At 35.9% G+C, this 22,054-nt stretch overlaps 1 protein-coding gene across 8 annotated transcripts in view; it reads right to left on the minus strand.

Annotated features, from left to right (window-relative positions):
• LOC136011115 (sodium channel protein type 2 subunit alpha) overlaps positions 1 to 22,054 on the minus strand; it is a 55,884-nt gene that overhangs the window by 19,829 nt on the left and 14,001 nt on the right. For 3 of the 8 annotated variants that reach the window (XM_065672771.1, XM_065672772.1, XM_065672770.1), the window contains exons 9-16: positions 21,264 to 21,470; positions 19,570 to 19,860; positions 16,026 to 16,406; positions 15,033 to 15,165; positions 13,125 to 13,363; positions 12,034 to 12,207; positions 9,988 to 10,344; positions 7,563 to 8,042 (exon numbers count right to left, since the gene is read on the minus strand). In XM_065672771.1, coding sequence (XP_065528843.1) covers positions 7,563 to 8,042; positions 9,988 to 10,344; positions 12,034 to 12,207; positions 13,125 to 13,363; positions 15,033 to 15,165; positions 16,026 to 16,406; positions 19,570 to 19,860; positions 21,264 to 21,470 — 2,262 coding nt within the window. Of the gene's footprint in view, positions 1 to 7,562; positions 8,043 to 9,987; positions 10,345 to 12,033; positions 12,208 to 13,124; positions 13,364 to 15,032; positions 15,180 to 16,025; positions 16,407 to 19,569; positions 19,861 to 21,263; positions 21,471 to 22,054 lie in introns of all 8 variants that reach the window. The other 5 variants (XM_065672776.1, XM_065672777.1, XM_065672773.1 and 2 more) reach the window with 3 other exon arrangements.

Genomic DNA, 22,054 nt, shown 5'->3' on the forward strand with positions numbered 1-22,054 from the left:
ATGTATGCATGTATACATTGTTTAACGTGTATACAGCTTTTTAAAAAAATAAGCCTGCAGAAACAAGAGAATCACCAGGCAAAAAAATTCTCTTTGATATAGTAGTAAGTCCTTTTAAAGTCTTTTTTATACCATAGTTCTAGGTTTCAGAAGTATTGAGTGACCCAGATAAAAGATATTTAGAGGGCCAAGTGCTAGACACTCTGAAAGTTAGATGACAGATTCTTTCTGAAAAGTATGCTAAGGAAATTATTTTCAGAGAAATCTACTTTGCAAAACCTCAGACTGTACATACTCCATTTCCTTTTCACAGAAAACAGTAAGGGGACAAAGGTACTTACATGGTTCTAAAGCAGCAGTATACTGATTAACGTAGAGAGATAGCTTTTTTGTCACATCTACCAACAGCCTTGCCAGTCATGCTTTAGTCAGCAATCCAGTATAGTATGAGATACATATTTTGGTTTAGGTTCAAGATAGAAACTGAAAGTGGAAAGCAGCTTGCCTATCAGAGCAGCATTGCAAAAGCAGCAGCCAAGATTAGGTCAGGAAGTTTTTGACATAATTACTTTCTGACCCATGGCAACATCTCATAGATTCATACAATTCTGCTTCACTTACAGCCAGGACACTTGGAGCTTCTAACATTTCTTTCTTTCTTTCAAAGATGATTATCTGAGAGTAGCTGAACAGCTCTTAGGTTAAGATTTTTGACAAAGCCTGAAATTTCATGATTTCCCAGGATGCCACTAATAGCTGTTGAAATCATAATGTAAGGACTGAAGGAGCAAAGAACAGAACAGACATAAGCAGGAAGATGATGCCAACAGAAAACACCATTTTGGTTTTGTTTTCCTCCCAAATGCCTGTGAAAATGTTAGATAATGGAAATGGAACTGGTATTGGTTTTATTTTGAAAATGAGATGCTCTGTAATATAAATGGCAATACTATAGACAAACTTATCCAGTCCTTTTTCAGTACAACTATATCACCTATAAAATTGACCAAGTGGTAAATATCATCATAGTTCCACTGGTATAATTAATGGAATCTGGATAACACTCTCTCTAGTGTTTATACAGTCAGGCATAATAACTCTTATCAGGTCAAAAAACCAGAACATTTAAAATCAAAGCAAAACAATTCTGTGATGATTATTGTTCGCAAATACTGCAGAAAAACAGGTTCACTAAATTATAGTACTGTGTACTTTGTTGCTATTTATAATTCCTTTGATCTACTTAGTTATGAGCATTTCATAAATAAAAATATTTGCAAGAATGTTGGATGATAGCAAAAGCATCGTAAATAGCAGTGGAAATATTTGCAAAAGCACTCCCACTGGAAGCTACTTAAAAAGGCTCTTTGATTCACACAAGCAATAGTGAAAGGGTATTTCTGACACAGAGCAAGGGACTGCTGTTTGTAAGGATCAATTAAGCTAACTCCAATTAAGTCTAACATTAACAACTTTATATCATCCACTGTGAATCACAATATGCCAATACAATGTGACCAATTCACAAACAATTCCAAACCTAAATTCTTCAGAGTATCAAAGGATTCTGAATAATTAGTATTTTAAAATAAAAATTACTTAGAAGACAAATAATTCCTTATAAAATGCAAGACAAAAAGCTATGCACTATTTTAACTCCACTGATTTACCAAACTGGAAGCAGCATTGCAGAACTATGGTGTTGCAAATATTATGACAATGTTTAATAGGCGAGATGCAATTAATACTAAAGTTCAGAACCTTTTGGTCCAACATCAGTAACTTACTCACCTGACTGTGGAACTTTATTTATTACTGATAAGATGAGAAAAAATTTGTCAGGGCAGACAATTTTAGATGTTTGGGGAGGTAAGACAATTTGTAAGCATAAATTGAAGAGCTATAAGACTGAATTGGGCCAGATCTTGCTAGCAGTTTTCTCTTTGCACCTCTACACTTGTAAGTGTGGGTGTAAGTAAGAGCAGAACTGATCTCCGAATGTTCAACCAGCCAAATACCAATTTTGTATGAACTTTTTTTAACTAAATGATGGTCACATGCTTAGACTGGAAATTAAATGAATTTCATGCTTAATGGTGCTTCACGTTCTGCATACTAATCTCCAAAATAACTAAATGCTTATATAAGTACTGAAGAAAAGCACTTCTAAAAAGAAATATGAAAAATAAAAAAGTGATTATCATGAGTTTGCAAGTTACCTCCATTGTAAGCTAAAATACAATAGTAGGAACATATTCCAAAACAGCTAGCAGCTTTTCAATATCAGCACAATTTACAGATGGACTTACATAAGCTTCTGATGAGAAATATAGCTTATGTGTTACATATTCTGTCTTCCTTCAAAATGAAGGAAAACCCTTTGAAAAGAGAATCCTGAAACTTTACCATCAAGACTGGGAAAGGTACATAGCATGCACTGCAAAAAATTATTAAAATATCATGGAAAGTATAGCATCTGAACCACAGAAATACTGGGGCTGCCGATCTCGCCTGACCATGCTGTGATGGGAGTCTTGTGACTCAGCAGAGAGCAGCTGTGCATGTTTGTACTTTATTGCAATGAATGGGACAAGATCATAGCTGAAGAGCATGCAGGCCAGTCAATATCCATTAGAAAAGTGATCATATAGTATATACGCATAGATGTATAACTTGTTTAGGTAACCTGGGTAAAACTGGTGACACGATGCTCTGCCTCGCTAAAAGGCACCAGAGCTGCCCGCTTGACTGATCCAGCTTGGTTCTACTCCTGTGAGAAGTAAGAATGGCAGGAAATGAAGTTCACAACACAGCACCTCTGTTTTTTTGCACTGAATACTGATTAAAGTAAAATACACATTATATAGGTGTCTGCAACAGCATTAGGAGTTCCCATATGTTTCAAGGCATTTAAAAAGGTCTTGTAACTTGGTATATCTGTGTGTAATTACTAGCCTAGAAGTTATACTTAGCACAAATTAGTTATAACACAGCTATTATTATTACTGTAACTGATTATTACACAGCTACACATGCACTACAAAATTTTCTATATAAACCATCCCTGTAGTACTTAAGGACCTAAAAAGGAAAAATTATTTTTATAGTTTCTATACTGGATAGCACTAATGCAGCTCAGGTCCACGGACCTTTACATACAGGACAACAGACTCAGCACAGTGGCCCAAAATATGTTAATGGCCTTACTTCAACGATAAAATCTTATTTAGGATTTATTCTCTAATTCCCTTATTACATTGTTTTCCCACACTACCATTCTTATGGACACAATGTTCTCCTAATTAACACTATTTTAGGTTTTGGTCAATTTCCTAGAAAATTCCTCATAAATTCACACTAGCAGGTACCAGTATGTATTGTTTCTAGAAAGACATAATCTAGATAATATTTCCATCAAAATAAAGGAAAAGATGTATATTATCCACTAAACATTAATAACTTCATTAAAACTTGCTAATAAGTTATAATTACTTTGTAGAAATTCAGCTTATTGCCCTATACCGCAGTGAATAGGTGTATGGATGTGTATACAAAGAGAAAAGCAAAAGCACACAGACACATACATTAACATCTGGCTACCTTGTGCAGAATGTTCTCACAGTACATGGATGCCTAAACTACCTTTCATTTGGAATACTGCTAATTGAACATGGTTTGGTGGTAGTTTCTAACTTCAGTTCTTTCAATTTGTAGTATAAGCTATGAAGTACTTGGCAGATCAACACTCAGCAGCAGCAGAATCACATAAATGAGAAAACATGAGAGGGCAGAAATGCAAGGCACATCATGGCATGACAAAGAAGAGGCCTTGAACAAAAAAGCCATTTGCAGTAATTTTTTTTTTTAATTTAAAAAGTTCTTTCTTTTGCTTTGGATCATTTTCATGACAAGACTGTTGGTCCTATGAATAATAATCCATCAGTCTTCTCTATATAAAAAACACAGAGGATAACATCAGTCAAGTGAAGAGTAGGAAGGATTAAGATAAAAGATATGCACTTTTGTGATTAAATCTATTTGAAATTTAGGCACTTAAATAAGAAATATGCTTGCAGTGTCTTTGCTTAACTACTGTGTCTCTCTTGAGGGTGCCTGAAATTTGTACACGTTTCCCTTCAATTTTTCACCTTCAAATTCTGCAAGAGTAAGAAATTTTGGTCCTGAATATGCTTAAGAATAGTTTCAGGCTTGACCAGTCAAAACTGCCTAGCACTAGCTCATTCCTGACAATGCAATTTCTTTGTCTTATCACCTGATCAGTTTGCAGTTCCTGAACCATGATTAACACACACTTTTACAAGATTAAGTGCCTCCAAAAATGGAGTAAGGACACTGTTTTCTTTTAAATAATTGTATCTGTAGGAGGAAGCCTTGCTTTTATGGTGGAAGCTTAACGATTGGAGCTTATGCCTCAAATGTGGCGTAATCCACTTAAAAATTTTCCCTATAGGAATTCAGTATTTTTTTCACCTTGTAGAATAACATAAGTGGGACCCTTCCAATGGGAAAAAGAAAGATTTGGCTAATAGTCAGCAGTTATACCATCCTGTTACACAATAAATGAATAGATGCACCATTGTCACTGTGATCATACCCAGTCCTGCTCACCACCAGCCTATAGGTTTGAGTAAGGTACATCCTCCATCTCTTCTACTGACATAATGCTCTTGTGCAGTAAATAGTTAAAGATTGTGCAGGCTACAGAAAGAAGCAAAAAAGTAAGAATGCTTGTTATGGGGGAATTCATATGTGAATTCAGGTTCAGGTGCCCTATTTCAAGGCAATTTCTGCATTTTAGCCACTGACTATTGACTAATTATATTAAAACAATACTACAATAAATACGTCATATAATAAAACATAATACAATAATAAAAATATAAAAACTTTGTATTAAAAATTATAAACAGATTTTGTAGCAGAGACACATTTCATTCTCAAAACAGATGCCTAAATCATTATGCACTACCAAAAGTCATGTTCCTTCTTGCTACCACTGTTCAGTGAATCACAAATTATTTTCTGCACAATTGTAGCTTCAGCACAAGAAATGGAGAATCCTGCACTAGTACATAAGTCTTGTGATTACACATAAAAACAGACTTCAGCAGCTAATTAATCTAATAATCACTAATGAAAATTTTAAACCACTTCTTTCTAAGTAATGTTAGACATACAGTATTTAAATTAGTGGATCCAATTACACTTCCAAATTACTTTTTGCAGAGAAGTTGCCAATTAATGATCAGAGCTATCATTTATTTTGATATAATTTCAGTTAATATGGTCATAACTTTATAACTTTTAAAAAAGAACAACTGCAGGAAAAGTATATAGGACAATTTAAAACATGGTTTACTGCTACCATGAGTAGTGGTGGTATCAGAATCAGTAATTATCAAAATTAATCTGATATAGGTGGAATCACCAAAGAAGAAGTGAACTGAGTTTGCCTGAGTGCATCCTTCTCATCATACTGGGACTTCATGTCCAACATCCCAGACTGTACCTGCATTAGAAGATTTTCTTTTAGTGACATTAATATAGTAGCATCGTCTGAAGCATCATTACCAGTTACAGTATCTGCAGAATAAACTAACAGTATTTTCTTCACACTTTCCAGTTGATCGATTTGGAATGTTTTATGAAAAATTGTAGATTTAGGTTGACAGCACCCTTGAAACAGAAAGTACTATACTAAATTTACAGGCAAATATGGAATGACAGATAGGTATGTGTTACTCCAGCAAGGTAGCAATAAGTATTTTGTGATGAAGAAATATGAAGTATTCTGTTTCCTAGTACTGAACTTTAACTCAAGACACTTTCTTCTCCAACTTGAGATACTTTATTCTCCAATTTAAGATACCTCATTCCCCAAGTACATCCTCTGGCTATCACTAGTTGCTAAATAGGGAGAAGGCTGAAAATGATAGATGGACTTGAACATGGTTTGCAGGAAAAAAGAAGAATCCCAGAAGGACCATACTCATACCAAGAAACTATGTGATATACAAAAAAAAAAAAAATAACCTGTACCATTCCTGTCATATGCAATCATTATGGATGATCTCACTGATAGGTGGAATTTGGTGAGATTAGCAGTAGAATTTGCTGCTCCTTTGGCAGCAGTAAGTTCTGAAACTGTGAACAATGGGACAATAGAACAGCAGAACAATGGAAGGACAGGACAGTGCAGTAGCCCTATGTGGTATAAAATTGCCTAAAGAAGATTCCTTTTCTTACCCTGTGTACAAAGATACAATAGAATCAACAAAAATACTACATTCAGACCAATAAACTTTCATATAATCACCTTCTTCATTACATACAACAATTAAACTACAGTAACTTCTGCTTTGGTCTACACTCAAATCATGGTTTTGAAGAGTAAGATAAATACTAACACAAACAATCTGCAAAAATAAATATTTTTAAAAGAATAATAAAGACATTTATTAAATACATGAAAGAAACAAGAAAATATGACTAAATGAGTATTGCAGTCTGTACAAAAAAGGATTTCAAGGTGAGAATTCCTAGAATCTTATCCATACTTATACCCTCAAGTATGAGGAAATCACTTACAAAAACCTTTATGTTATTTTATGTCTACACTGTAGCATGTAATACTGTTCAAAAATGTCAATCCTATTGCTGAACGAACTCACATTGGTACTAAGCAGACCATAGATTTACTGCACTTGAGGGGATGTGCCTCCACCATGTACAATTGTGCAGGACAGAGCATTGGGTTAACGTGATAATAATGGCTTCAGCATCCACTCTAACTCACTAAGTGCTAGCTTGGATTTGCCCATTTGGCACCACATTGTGCCAGAAAGAGGTACATTCTATTACAGTCACAATAGGTAACAGATTCAAGTATCTTAAAGCTTTGAAAATTACAATGGATTGCCATACGAAAGGATCTAACACTGAGAAATAAAGCTTCATAACTTTTTTACCATTCCATTATTTCACTTCTTCAGTGGTTCTGCTACTATCGGATGGATTATTAGTGATTTATGCAGAATCATTTAGTGATGCTGGTCCAGTATTCAAATGTATTTATGATGTATCTAGATGCATTTTGACTAGATCAAAAAGGTTAAAAACATCAAAATGAACTATTAATTTGACAGAAGGCACTCCAGAAAGCAGACAAAAGAGTAAATAAACTGTACTGATGAAATAAGCATGCAGAAACTTGCACAAGCCACACACATTTTGTAAGACTTCTGGTATCCAGGGCTATTAAATTGGTTCAATTTCTTCTTAATGATTTAACCAAATAAAATAGGAAAAAAAAGTATGACTTTTCTAAAAAAAATCTCATGCATCTTCATTATTACTGTAAATGCAATACTGTACTACCATCTCATTCAGTTCTCACAATCTTACATCGATTTACCCTAAATATCATTACAAGTTTGCATACGTTGTTCTACAGGAATTCAATAGAGATTTGAATTCAACAATACTAACCTCAGGAAATAAAGAAAAGCATCAGCATATTTTGAACATAGAAACAGTCTTACCTCTTTGCTTTCTTCCAGGTCTGACTCACTGCTGAACTCCTCTGTATTTAAGTTTTCAAAATCTGATTCCCCGACAGCAATGGGCACTGTCACAGTGAGACTTGGGTTGTTTATGAATGACATGTAATCACTTTCATCAACAACATATTTTTCCACGCTGCTGCCTATGCCACTGGTAGTTCCATTCCCTTCTTTAAGATAGGCAAGGTTTTTACCTATTTCTACTATTGTGTGGTTGGAAATACAGCTGTCTTTTTTGTTGTTTAGGTCTTCAAGAGGCTTGATTTCATCTAAAACTTTCTGCTTTCTAACAAAGGCTTTTTGGATAAATTCACGCACTTTTCTCTTCACATAATCTATGCCTTTCTGTATCCTTGCCACAGCAATCTGTAGATTGTTCATTTCATTATCATCATCTGTAGCAGCAAGGTTGTCTGAACTAAATGAGCTCAGCAGCAAGGCCAAAAAGAGGTTGAGTACCTACAAGACAGTAAGGAGAAAACATACTGGATCTCTTATTCTTAGGTCATAAAAGTAATTCCACTATGGATTGTTTAATAGGACATGTTTTTTATTTTACAGCTAGCACTTTATTTCAACCCACCTTTCTGCTATAGTTTCCAGTCCGTAACCTCTGTCCCCCATATTTCATTGTAAGTTGCCAAAAACATTTTTAGCTTGACTAATACATGTGAAAATCTGAGCTGTTCCTTGACTTTCTCCACTACACTGCAAGTAGTGCAGGTCTGCTCCTCAAAATGGAGAATCATGTTAAGGAAGCAGGATACAACATTATGTAGTAATTTTAGGAAGCTACATCTGCAGTAGTGTTCATAGGTGAGGGGAATACAGGCAGACTCCAGTTCAAGAGTACATAGTTTCAGTGTCTCTAATTCAGAATATAATAAACTTCTGTATTTTTCAAAAATATATTAGTCTATTTTTGTTTTGGCCAAGTGAACTAGGGAAGAGATAAAGAGTCCACAGATGTGATACACCTCAATTTTAGGAAACTATTTCAGACTTTCTTGCATGATATTTTGCAAACATACAAGAGAAATTTGGACTGCATGTAATTATGACAGACTATATGCAAAACTGATTAATCATAATATTTAAATTATATTTCTCAATTCTTCCTGTTCAAAACTGCCACAGGAGTGTCATATTAGTACAGTTAAACTTTGTATGTACGTCTGTGAATAAGCATATTTATAAAATTTGTGGATGATACTAAAAAGAGAAGGGGTGCTAGCACTTGACAAGAAAAAACTGTAATTAAGCATAAGCATGTAAATAGATGAAATGATTCAAAATTAATATGGCATTTAATTCTGAAGTACCGGAGTGGGAATGCTGGCTGTAAAAAATGAAAACTATGTATAGAGAAGGTGTGAAAACTGGCAAGGTGGAAGCACTGCAGAAAAGGGCATATAGGCTGCTGGTACAGAAATGTCATGTGTCATTTGGGGATGTACCACGAGGAATGTTGGGTGTAAGACTTGAAAGTATAATTATTCCATATTATCTGGTACTTGTACCTCTATCTAATATGCTGCTTGAGAGGAATTCAGAGGCCAGCAGCAAAAGGGATAAGTAGTTTAGAAATCAGCACCTATGAAAAAAAATTGAACAGCTGAACTTACTTTGTTTCAGAAAGAAAAGACTGACAGTGGAAACTTTCAGCCTTTAAGCATTATAAATGTTGTCATGAAGACCAACTGGTTTTCAGACCTATTGAGACCAGTTTAATTGGCTGTAACAGGTGACTGAAGTTGGTTTTTTGAAAGGCATTTTTAACTCTAAGCATAATTCAGCACTGATCTTGAAGGAGTTATAAACTTACTGAAGATTTAAAAGAAAAGATAGACAAACATTTTTCACAAATGATCAAGATTGTTTGGGTTGTTCAGCCTGAAGAAGTGAAGACTCAGGACAGACCTGATAGCAGCCTTCCAGTACCTAAAGGGAGCCTAGAAGAAAGCTGGAGAGGGACTTTTTACAAGGGCATGTAGGAATAGGATAAGGAGTAATGGTTTTAAACTGAAAGAGGATAGATTTAGATTAGATATAAGGCAGAAATTCTTCACTGTGAGCATGGCAAGACTGGAACAGGTTGCCCCAGGAAGTTGTGGCTACTTCTTCCCTGGCAATGTTCAAGACCAGGTTGGATGGGGCTTTCAGCAACCTGGTCTAGTGGAAGGTCTCCCTACCTGTGGCAGGGGGGTTGGAACTACATGATCTTTATGGACCCTTCCAGCCCAAATCATTCTATGAGTCTACAATTTGAACCCGGTTTAGAGAAAGGGCAAACGAATTACATGATTTCCTGAAGTCTTTCTCCAGCCTTCATCTTTGATTTCTAAATATTGAAAAACAGGAAATAAATTCTAATACTTTTTTAAAAAATCCACTGATTACATACCACAAGGTTTCCAATCACCATGACCATCATGAAGACAGTAAGGCACATAGTTTGGCCTGCAACCTCCATGCAGTCCCACATTGTTTCTATCCATTCTCCACATAGCACCCGGAATACAATCAGGAAAGAGTGGAAAAAGTCATGCATGTGCCAGCGTGGAAGTTCACAGTCACTGGAGATCTTGCAGACACATTCCTTGTAGCTTTTCCCAAACAGCTGCATCCCAACCACAGCGAAAATGAACACAATGATGGCCAGCACCAGGGTCAGATTCCCCAGAGCCCCCACTGAGTTGCCAATAATCTTAATCAGCATATTTAGAGTTGGCCAAGATTTTGCCAATTTGAAAACTCGAAGCTGCAAAACAGACGAAAAGTATGCAGTTATTCATGTTACTAACTGTAATGAAATCATTGCTATAAATTTCGTATTTCAGTTATCCTGTGTATAAATCGTGTCTCATGTATCTTTAGAAACTTCAGTTACAAAATTTCCTTCTAGGTTTTTTGTACAATACTACACAGCAGCAGTCTTAAGAAATCAAAAATATTATCTGTATGCTCATTTCAATTACATTGAAATTATCACTAAGTCTGTTATTCAGACTTTGCCTCTTTTGGTGACTGTAGATATCTATAAACAAGTTGTACTTGTTGGACAAGCTGGACAAAACAGTCTTTCTCCTTTAGTTAACTCTAAAAGAATATAACTAAAAATAAACTAGCACACTGAAATGTGATCAGTTTAACAGGATTGTAAGTGTATAGACACTTTCAGATCTCTTTCGCCTTCAGTGGCAGAGAGATAGAAGAAATAGTTTTCCTAGAAAGAGAAACAAGCTAGAGCTGTTAATGACAGGCACAGAAGTTACTTACAAGTATCTAACAATGCATTTTCTGTCATTTAATACAAGCAAAAAAAAGTGTCTCAAAAAAGTTTGTCATACACCACTGAGATAACCAAATGAAAGCATTATATTAAACAAGTCAAAACAGACAAAAAGGAAATTATTTGGAAAGATACAGCAAGTGTTCAAACAACTGAAAGAGGAGAATATAAAATTAATCTAAATTTAAATATTATTTCATGGGATGACATGTAAATAGAATATATATGGGCAAAGTTAAAAAGAGAATTCTATTACTGAGGGAGAAGTCAATCCAGACAGTACCAGACTCCAGGACAAATACAGTATAATGCTATGTAGAGAACAAGCAAATGGGTGAATTTAAATGTCCTCTTTTTTTTAAAGGGGGTTTTGAAACTTTAAGTGAAAGTCAAATGTGTTTTGCTTTATTTAGGCAAAAGTTGAGCTTGATGAATAGGAACTCTAACTTCTTGTCTCTTACTGTGTAGGTCTTCTCAGAAGAGAATATGAACATCAACTTGAATGCTAGCCTAGTCTTCAGCAAGACCGAAGTTTTTCAAGTTCCTGTTCATGACAGAGATATTTCATACAGACAGAGATAACGTAGTGACTTCTGAACAGAAAAGCTGTTAGACAGATGGAGCCTTGCAGAGGATGATAAGGAGAAGGCTGAGAGTGATGAAAAGTCTTTATCAAAAAAAAAAATCTTAACACTACTCTCTTCTAAAACTAACCATGTAAGCCAACTGGTAATGGAAGTCTATCAGACAAAATTGTCAATAAACTTTTATTAGCTAATCCGTTATTTACTAAGCAGTTTAATAGTCTTCAGTCACAGGTAGTGAGGGCCTGTGGCTCTTGCATTTTTCATTCCCTCATCTAAAGAGAAAAAGACTCTGGGATACTACTGTTAAAAAAAGATAATCCTTAAAGCACACTCACTGTAAGAACAGAACTGATACTGACAATGTCTTGAAGAAGAAACAGAGGTTACTAAGATAATGCGTAAAACAAACTTAATAGATACATGCCATTTAGTGAGTATGAAATTTAGTATTTTGTAAGTTCTTCTGAAATAATTTTCTGTCAAGCAAATATATAATGTACAAATTAAAAATGCACAACATACATGCAGAAATAAAAAAATACAACAGATCAACATAGTTTAGTATATTTACCAATCTGAATGATCGAAGGACAGATAATCCTTCTACATTTGCAAGGCCAAGCTCCATTAAACTAAGACTCACAATAAAACCATCAAAAATATTCCAGCCCTCTTGGAAATAGTAATACGGATCCATGGCAATTATCTTGAGAAACATTTCTGCTGTGAAAATTCCAGTAAACACCTGCAAGGAAAATACAGTTTCTTACTCCAGTTTAATAAGAAAATATTACCCCCTCCCCCAAATTAATAATATGAACTTCTGGTAAGTTATATCTCCAGCAAGCAATCCATGATAAATCTTAATAGCTTCTTTATATTGACATACATTGGGGTTAGAAATTAAATTCAGATTTGAAGCTTACATATGCATCACAATGTTTGGTTTCCACAGGAAAAGAGGTAATTGGGAAAATACGGTGTTTATCTAGCCTGCTAATATGCATGTATTAATACTGAATCTCTTCTAATTTCAATGCTTAGTTTTTCCTCCTTAGATCTCATCTTTGCCCTTGAGACATCTTTTACTTCTAGGAACAAAGATATGTTTATGAGAGGGACAATTATTTTATTAAGAAAAAATATTTTACTGAAAGTTGAGCAGAACTATTTTTTTTTTTCAGGATGACCTGCAGAAGACACTATCATGCCATTTCACCATTTCGTGTGGAGCTGCTATGCTTACAAGGTCTTTCCCCTCTACAATTCCCTGAATGCCCAGAACCTTATGAGGTGCTAGTGAGGAGCAGAACAGGTGTGAGAATGGAACTGAAAGTTCTTATGATTTGAAAGTATCCATCCAAGGAAAAAAAAACCCAACAAAAGATAAATTCCTTTAAAGAGCTTCAATGACAAGCTGAAGGTTTTAAAAATCAAAATATTGACTTAATAAATCTTACTATCTTTTGCTCTATAAAGCAAGAGTGGCAAACCCCACAAATGTCAATAAAGTGGGATTCAGTACAGCTTAAATATAAATTCAACGACCCCAAGCCTATAAAGATCTGCTCAACATTTTCTTTAAATATAGGTACATAAGTCAGAGAAGAATTATTTAAGAAAAATGCATTTTACATACATGTCACACCATGAAAGACTTACAAGGTTTCCTACTGAAAGCACACCACTAAATTGTTCTGTCATTGGATAGTGCTCCATTGCCATGAACAGGGTGTTTAGGACAATGCATATAGTAATAGCCAGATCAACAAATGGGTCCATCACAATCAAATTTACAATATGTTTGACTTTCAGCCAGGGAGTACAGCAGTCCCAAATCAAGCAAGTGTTAGCAAATTTATACCAGCATGGTGGGCATTTCTGTCTGGATTCTTCCAATTCTAAAGAGAAAATAAGAAAAGAAAATAAGATTTTAAACATATTTCTCTATTCCAGTATAAGCTGGGATTTTTCTTTGAAGCCTAAATGCTGTTTTCCAAGGTACTGTTGATAAACCATGTTGATATTCTAGATCTTTTGAAACAAAAGCTACTGTCAAAATAAATTACAAATAAAAGCAATCTGTTGCACTACGATTTAAATTTTATGTAAAAAGAATACTAAATATTCATACATAAATAAAATAACTATTCACAAGAAAATGCTACACAGGATTCAAAATAGAAATTTGTCTTAAAAATCTGGCATACAGACAGGCCAATGAGTAGATTGAGAGCAGCCCTGCGGAGAAAGACCTGGGAGTATTGATGGACAAAAAAAACTGAGTATGACCTGGCAATGTGCACTTGCAGCCCTGAAAGTCAATCTCATTCTTGGCTGCATCAAAAGAAGCTAGCAGGTTGAGGGAGGTGATTCTTCCTCTCTACTCTGCTCTGGTGAGACCCCACCTGGAATACTGCATTCAGCTTTTGGGTCCCCTCCATAGGAAGGACTTGTTAGAGCAGGTCCAGAGAAGGGCCATGAAGATGATCAGAAGGCCAGAGCACCTCTCCTATGAAGACATGCTGCTAGTTGGGCATGTTCAGCCTGGAGAAGAGAAGGCTCTGAGGAGACCTTAGAGCTGCCTTAAAGTACTTAAAGGGCGACTACAGTGAAGATAGGGAGGAATTTTTTATCAGATATTACAGGGATAGTATGAGGGGTTACAATTTTAAACTGAAAGAGGGTAGATTTGGATTAGAAATAAGGAAGAAATTCTTTATGCTGAGGTTGGTGAGACACTGGAAACGGTTGCTCAGAGAAGCTGTGGATGCCCCAACCCTGGTAGTGTTCAAGGCCAGGTTGGATGTGGCCTGGGGCAACCCAATCTAGTGGAAAGTGTTCCTGGCTGCAGAAAGGGGGTTGGAGCTAAATGATCTAGTTGGTCCACTCCAACTGAAACCTTTGTATGATTTTATACCTAGAATGAATAAAATATTTAAAAGTTTCCTCCTTAAAGATAAACAGTCAGAACAAACTTGAACTCAGACAACTATTCAAACAGCATTATGGTCCACATGTGCAAAACTTCTCATTATTACCTTCCTATTTGTTATTTTTGGCATAGTCATTTAAGCCTCAAAGTAACGTTTGCCCTTTCTTACAACTAGTTGCTTAATTCCATAATTCAGATTCATTGTATTTACCCTTACAGAAAGAACAATGTGATCCTTCCTTTGTGAAACAGCATGTCTGTTCAATTAGCAGAAGGGGACTGTTCCACTGCAAGAAGCACAGCCATTTCAGTAATCTAAAAGGAGGTTTTTCATCAAAACATAACTTTTCTAGAGAAACTGCATTGAATGATTGCTTTCTGCTTGCATTTAACTTAGAAGACTGCTGTTTCCTCCTCAAACCTGTTAGTATTTTGAAAGTTTGTCTGCTTCTCCAAACATATAGGTCAGCCTTTGAAAAAAAAAAATACTAGTGTACAAAACTCTGTGTACAAATCCCATCTTGCCTGTACCTTTTAGGCTTAAACAGCTGTCATAAAATGCCACAGCCACTTAATGTATCATATATTTTATAGCACTTTATGGTATTGTCATACAAAAATTCTTTGTTACATACCTTCCATTGTGTTGGTAAGCATGCTGGCTATACTCATGGCTCTTTGCCTTGCACTAGGATCTGTTAAGTAGTCCATAGGAACATGATAAGAACTAGACCGTCTCTTTCTTAAATCAGTTTCTGTAGTAGTGCCCTGAAAATAAAACACTGATAAAATACCCTGATAAAATAATACTGTAAATTACTATAGAAATACAATATTTTAAAAAACTGCTTTTCTGCACCATGCTCCATTTATGTCACAGTTTTGCAGTAACCTACGCCTAATTCTGTATACAGCAAATGGTCGACACATCGGACGTATTGCTTTTGTGCTTAAAGAATATGTTTTCAAGTATTTTGCTGAAACTAGGCTGAGACATTAAAAAAGATTTTAGACTATAAAAAGTTCCACAATGCTTGTCAATGAGGTCTGCCATAAATATCCTTCTAATTAGGCAGTCTTTTTCTAAACACAGAAAAGTACAGCCCACACAGCTAGCAGTAAAAGCACAAAGAGTAAGTGTATTTTCTTAAGATAACTCTTAATTTAGAATAACTTATCAATTTCCTAGCACATGCCTTCAAAGAAAGAAAGAAAATATTTAATAATGTGGTCAGTGTGAAGCTGAATGTTCATTTAATATATTCCATTAGGTATATTGAATTATTTTTTGTATTTTTTTCATTTTGATATCCTGATATACAAATACAGAACCTTCCAGTTAAGTCTTCCATTAGCATAATGAATCAATGGGTGTAATGTAAAATTTTTGCAACGGTTTACTATGCTATTCTGTTAATTCCCAGTAAATTAGCATATATTTTCACATACTTAGGTAATGAGAGCTAGGCAACTTCAGTTTTTACTTTAGCTTTTAACTGGAATATATGAAAGGATCATTCACAGCTTGGCCAGGATGGGAATCATTTCCAAGTAACTACATTTTTTTTTAAAACAGTAGCTGATAATACAGGAAGACATCATGCCTAAACTATTGCAGACTTCCTTACATTGCTAGCAGTGGCTGCTTTATCAATCATCACCTCTGGCAGAAGCTGTCCAGTAGGTGACGTCAAAGCTGGCGGCCCACCGACTAAAGAAACTACTCCGTTGCAATCCACAGTGCTGTGCATCTTCCCATTTGCTGGAAGTGGAGCTACTGTCCTGGATGACCTGCTGGCCTGACTAATGTTACTGTTGCGTCGTTCACCATGTTTATGAGGAACAAAGAGAGAATCTCTTCTGCTCTCATTGTCTTCAAAAGTGCTGTGCTCATCATCAGCAAAGTCATTTTCTGATCCTACATCCTTTGCTCGACCTCTGAAGCTGAAAAGACTTGTTCTGCTGTTGCGCCTTGGAGAAAACAGGGAGCCTCGAATGCTCAGCAAAGACTGCAGGCAAATAAAAGCAATGATTATCCAATGAAAATCCTTTCAAATATAATGTTTTCATACAGAGGAAAAAACCACAGTGTTAATATGTCTTAAAGGGTAAGGTTATCTACAAAGAAATGAACTGGCACATCCCCCCCCAAATACACTCCCTTTTGGGTAGTGAACAAAGAGCACATAAGTGACAGACAAAGACTAGTTATTTTACTGCTTTGGATATATGAAATCAATTGGTTTAATTAGAGTAAAAGAAACTGCTTGACAGAATTGTTTCCTCTGCCATTCTGCCTGTTTATTACCAACTGTTCATAAACTGAGGAAGCAAATCTAGACACTGTTTACCTCAGGTTAGCATTAGTCTGTCAGGCTGAGTAAATAAAATTTTAGGCAAAGTTCCCATGACTCAGTCTGCACACAGTGGTAGCTCCAAAACAGTGCCTAATTTTAAAAATCGTACTTTTTCAGATACTAGTCAAGTAGGCCACAATAAGGTTTTATTCCTTTTTTAAAGTTTCAGCTATTCTGAATATGAAAAGTTACGCTTGTAATTTTATAATTTTGTATGCAGTCTCACTAATCATCAGTTTACTCACATAAGTAAATGTTCTGTTACGAAAGGATCTTTTCAGGATAAGAGTCAAAATAATGCTCTAAGATTGCAAATAATTACACCTGTTCTTAACTTTAATTCAAGTGATCCTCTTGATTTGATTGATTATCATTAGCACCTGATTTCAACCAAGATGAACAGCAGAGATGATACATAACAAAGCAGTGTCTTTGTTTCTCTTCTGCAACTTATCTTTATGAACCTGAACCCCATTGTTCTAGGTACTGCAAAGAATTTATCATCTAAGTGTAACACAACAGATGGATACAAAAAGAGAGGGAATACAAGGAGGCAAAATTGATGGATATGATAAACAGTGGTCTTAGCTCACCTGAAGTCACTTCCCTGTCAAGCTTTCTGTAGGCAGCATGGTAAAAGAGAGTTTTAAAGAGGGATTTGAGGAAAGCAATGAAGCGTTCTGTGGAAACTCATGGGAGCTTCTTCCAAGCATGAGGGGCAACATAACAGAAAGAGCTCAAAGAAACTAGTTTGAAAATTTAACAGGAGGTTATGGATGGGTCAGTCAAAGCTGGCACTTGTTTACTCTAAGTAGACAAGGTGAGGTGGGAGGAATTTTAGGCACAGTATGTTTTATGGTATTAAAAAATATCTTTAAGTAGATATGTTTACTAGCAGATTAGGTAAAGCAATGAGAGGTTAGTGCTCCTTGCAACCACATTCTTGATGAATACAGCAGTAACTGTGACATGGAAAGAGGTCCAGGTTAAAAGATGATTCACAGTTGTGGGTCCAGAGTAGAGTAAAAAAAAAAAAAAAAAAAGGAAAAGAGGGGGAGAGAAGGGAATGAGGAAAAGGCCTTGCGGAAATCCCTTAGAAAACTGCCAAAGGGAAAAAAGAATCTTCTAAAGCACAACTAAATCAGGAGAATTGATAGGAGATGAAACTATGAATGTTAGAAAGGTAAGTTTTCAAGAGAACATAACAGTCAGTTCAAGGACACTGAAGGCAAATGAAATGTCAAGGAAAAAGTCAAAGATGAGATATAAACCTGAGTTTTGTCTAGGAAAAGGTTATTAAGAACTGGTGAGTGATATTTCTGATTAGTGGCTAGAATCTAGAGTGAAAAGTTGAGAGCTCTGAAAAGCACCAGAGTTGGGAAAACAGAGGGGAAGTGATTGCTAGACTGCCATAGTAAACAGCTGCAAATGAACTTGGAGATGAAAAGGTAAAAGAGAAGCAAGTTGTATGAGGAATGCTTCGTTTCTTACAAGATAGATGAATTGGGCTGCAGCTGAATAAGGCTACAGTTTGAATGACGACACAAGCAAGAATATGCACCTAAAGGATCACATGTGTCTTCAACACAGTCAATGGATATAGGTGTGAAGATCTGTATATGGAGCAGAATGAATCATGAACTAAATAAATTCAGCAATGAAATATTACACAGGTTAGACAGCAATGTAAAAAGATGGCAGACCAAGGGTGGGGGGTGGGGGAAGAGGGAAGGATGCAGTACTGCTAAAAAAAGAATGTATGTTAAGAAGTAAGTAGAAGGAGGAGTTGGCAGAAATAGGAAGCTAGAAAAATTTTATTCCCACCACAGTCTCATCTAAGGAGGACAGTTCTTAGGAAGAAAATATTAAAAAAAAAATTAAGACCTCAGAAGAGGTCTGAGCTTCTTTGAGAATGGGAGTTGGAGAAAGTGAAACATGAAGAGAATATGAGTGTTCATGATCTATTTAGGGACAAAACAGGCTTTCTAGAGACTGTAATAGAAAAGGATTAAAAAGGAATGAGTTTAGTAACAGTGACTAAAAAGAGGGTGAAAGCAAGTCAAAGACAAGGGAGAATCAAGGAGGTGGTGATAAAAGGAAGAAGCATATTGAGGCACACAAAGGGGCAGAAAAAGGACAGGATGGATGTGAGATCTGCACGTGAAGTGCTGAGGGGAGAGTCGGAGGTGGGCAAATGAAGAGGAGCTCTGAAAATTGTAGAAGGGATGACATTAAACTATCAAATGAAATAAATGTCTGGATGGGAGATGCAGATGGCACTCTGAGTCACTGGTGTTTCAATGTAGGAGAACACATGCAAAGACACATTGCCACACATAGTTCCACCTTTAAGATAACACGATTAATGGTCTCACATCAATTTGTCAAATTTCACATGAACAGTTATGCAATTACTACTGCAGTTTTTGCATCTCAAATTTTAATACTTTTCTCATGTAAAACATGAAATTCCATTATAGGTTTGCACCAAATTTTGAAGCCACTGATCATGCTGAATACACTGATCTTGATGGGGAGATAGGTCCATTTTCATTGAGAAACTTGAAATCTGACTGGTTTTAATTAATACATGTTGTTTTGATTTTTTTTACACATAAAATCAGAATAAAACCAAAATCTCTCAAATTCTTACAGTTTCATCTTTGCCTGCAAGTATTAACTTGGTCATACTTGACTTCAGATATTAAAGAACCTGTGAAATCTCTTGCAAGAATTGACCAAACTACTTTACAAGGTTTTGTTTATATGGTAAGTAGAAAATGAAGGTGTTTAAGAGGTAATAATACTATGGTACCTGGTGTGGGGAAGAGAATCTCTTTTCGTATGTCAGTCTATTCCCCTCAATGGAAAATCGGAAACCTTTCCTTTTGATGCTGTCCTCTGATTCAGATTTGCGAAATTCTTCCCCGTCCTTCTCCTCGCCTTCGGATTGTTCTTTTTGCTTTTTTTTCTTTCTTCTATTCCTTCTCTCTTTAGCACTTTTTGAGCTCAGTTTTGATGCCTCTGAAGAACTTTCGGAGAATCCACCTATTCCACCTACTCCACTATAATCTCTTGAGTCAGCTGCTGCAGCTGCTGCTGCTGCCTATACGTACAAGCACATATGCAATTTACAACATTTATACAAACATACACTATTTTAAATTTATTGCCATTCTTTAAAAAAAGTAATGATTTTGAAATAAAAGCAATGATCCCACTTTACTAAACCCAGCATACCATAAGTAGAATCTGTGAAATACCCCAGGACCCATAATTTGCCACTGCTCCATAAGCCATGAGTTAGAGCAACCCAAGGGAAAACTGTGCTGTCAGAGAACCAAGTTAAAAAAAACTGGTTTAGATTGGAGCAATATGTTGTAATGGATTTTTCACCTGAAATACTATGTAAAAGTAAGGAATTAAGGCTTGAACAGAAAAAATCCCAGTTACAGGAAGCTACACTTGCTTACACCATTTTACTGGATTTTGAATACTCTCTAGTCTATTAAAGGTCTGGTGTAACGTTCTTAATCTCAGTTTTGCAAATCACAATCAGCGATTTGAGTTAAACTGCAGGCCATTAGAGACCGCTGCTTTTTGAAGTTTTAGACATTTGTGGAGCACTTGATTAGCATTTATTTACAAGTTTTGGTAAAAAAATTCCCAGATACCAACTAACCAACCAAACAAGAAACTCCTATTGCTGACTAGTCATGTGCTTACATGGAAGACATAGTTCAACTTCTGCTCTATGTGGCCACATGACAAGCAGACATTATCAATTATCCTATTATAGATTTCAGAGTCTTCAAAAAATGAAAAGGAATTTCAAAGCAGTATGCAATCACGATGCCTGTACCACAGAAGCGTTTTCTCCAGTTTCTCCATTTTTTCTAGTTTTCTTTAAAATTGGAACACTGTGGCTTTTTGCTGTGAGAGCTGGGGAAGGAGCAGAAAAAGCCAAATGTTGCTGAAGCAAAATATTTCTCCCTATAATAGCTTTGCTTCTGTTATTTAAATAAGCAGAATTCCTGGGGCTTTTTTCCCCACATCTCCATCTCCATTTCACAGAATCACAGAACGGTTGATTTTGGAAAAGAACCTCTGGAGGTCATCATGTCCAACTCCCCAGCACAGACAGGGTCACCTAAAGCAGGTTTCCCAGGACCATGTTCCGATGTTTTTTTATTATCTCCAAGGGTGGTGATTCCACAAGCACTCTGAGCAACTTGTTCAAGGGCTCAGTAAAATGTTAATTTCCATCTCCAATTTAATAATCCAGTATTTTAGCTTAGTGGTTATATTTTTTGCATAAATTAACAGGTTCACTCAAGCCAGCAGAAACAGAGCAATGGAAAACTCTAAAGATTGCTTGCAAAGGGAAGGAATTTGTAAGACTGAAGGTAATATATTGCTAGGAGTAGGGGAATAAAAGTGTTCTTATATGTGGACATAAGACATTCGATCACAATTATGAACGGAAGGAATTCTACTTTACAGGGATACCTGAGCTTCTTCCTGTTGCTTTTTCAGTTGTTCCAGCATTTGCTGAAATTCTGCTTCTTTCTGTTCTGCTTCCTCCATGGTTGCTTGATTCTGTTCTTCGTAGGCCATGGCAACCACAGCCAAGATCAAGTTGATCAGGTAGAAAGAACCCAGGAAAATGACCAAAACAAAAAATATCATGTATGTTTTCCCAGCAGCACGCAGTGTCTGGAGGAAAAGAGACAATGCACATTTTTAGCAAACTTTTAAATACTGTTGCATAATATGACAGCATCTGTCTTATGATCTAGAAATACATTATAAGATAGCTTTATGTTAGAACAAGGTTATTTAGTTATTTTTTTCCGTATAGAAATAGTACTATATCCTGGCTACAAGTGCAAAAATCCAAGTTTTGTGTCTGGTATGGCCAAGGTAAATAACATTCTGTAGCTTGGATACCTCAGAACATCTACCAGTGAGAATCTGTATTAGTTGCTGTCCCCGCTTTACATCTTTATATAGCTTTAAATCTAACAGTAGTGGGGCCACTAACCAACATCTTACCTTCTTGTCTCATCAGTCCCAAACTACAATGCCACAGAGACAGTGCAGTATACAAAATGTCATGCTGTACACCAAAACTGTCCTTTGGGTTAAGCATATGTGTAGTTCAGGGACAAGATTTAACCTTTTTAACGACAACATACTTGTACTAGACTGCAGACCAATTTAGCTAGCATCTATTTAGAGCATGTCTGGGTAAGAAACTTTTAACAACTTAAGTTCATTTACTCATTTGTGAAAACAAA

Source organism: Lathamus discolor, chromosome 3, assembly GCF_037157495.1.
Source record: "Lathamus discolor isolate bLatDis1 chromosome 3, bLatDis1.hap1, whole genome shotgun sequence".
Lineage (NCBI taxonomy): Eukaryota > Metazoa > Chordata > Aves > Psittaciformes > Psittacidae > Lathamus > Lathamus discolor.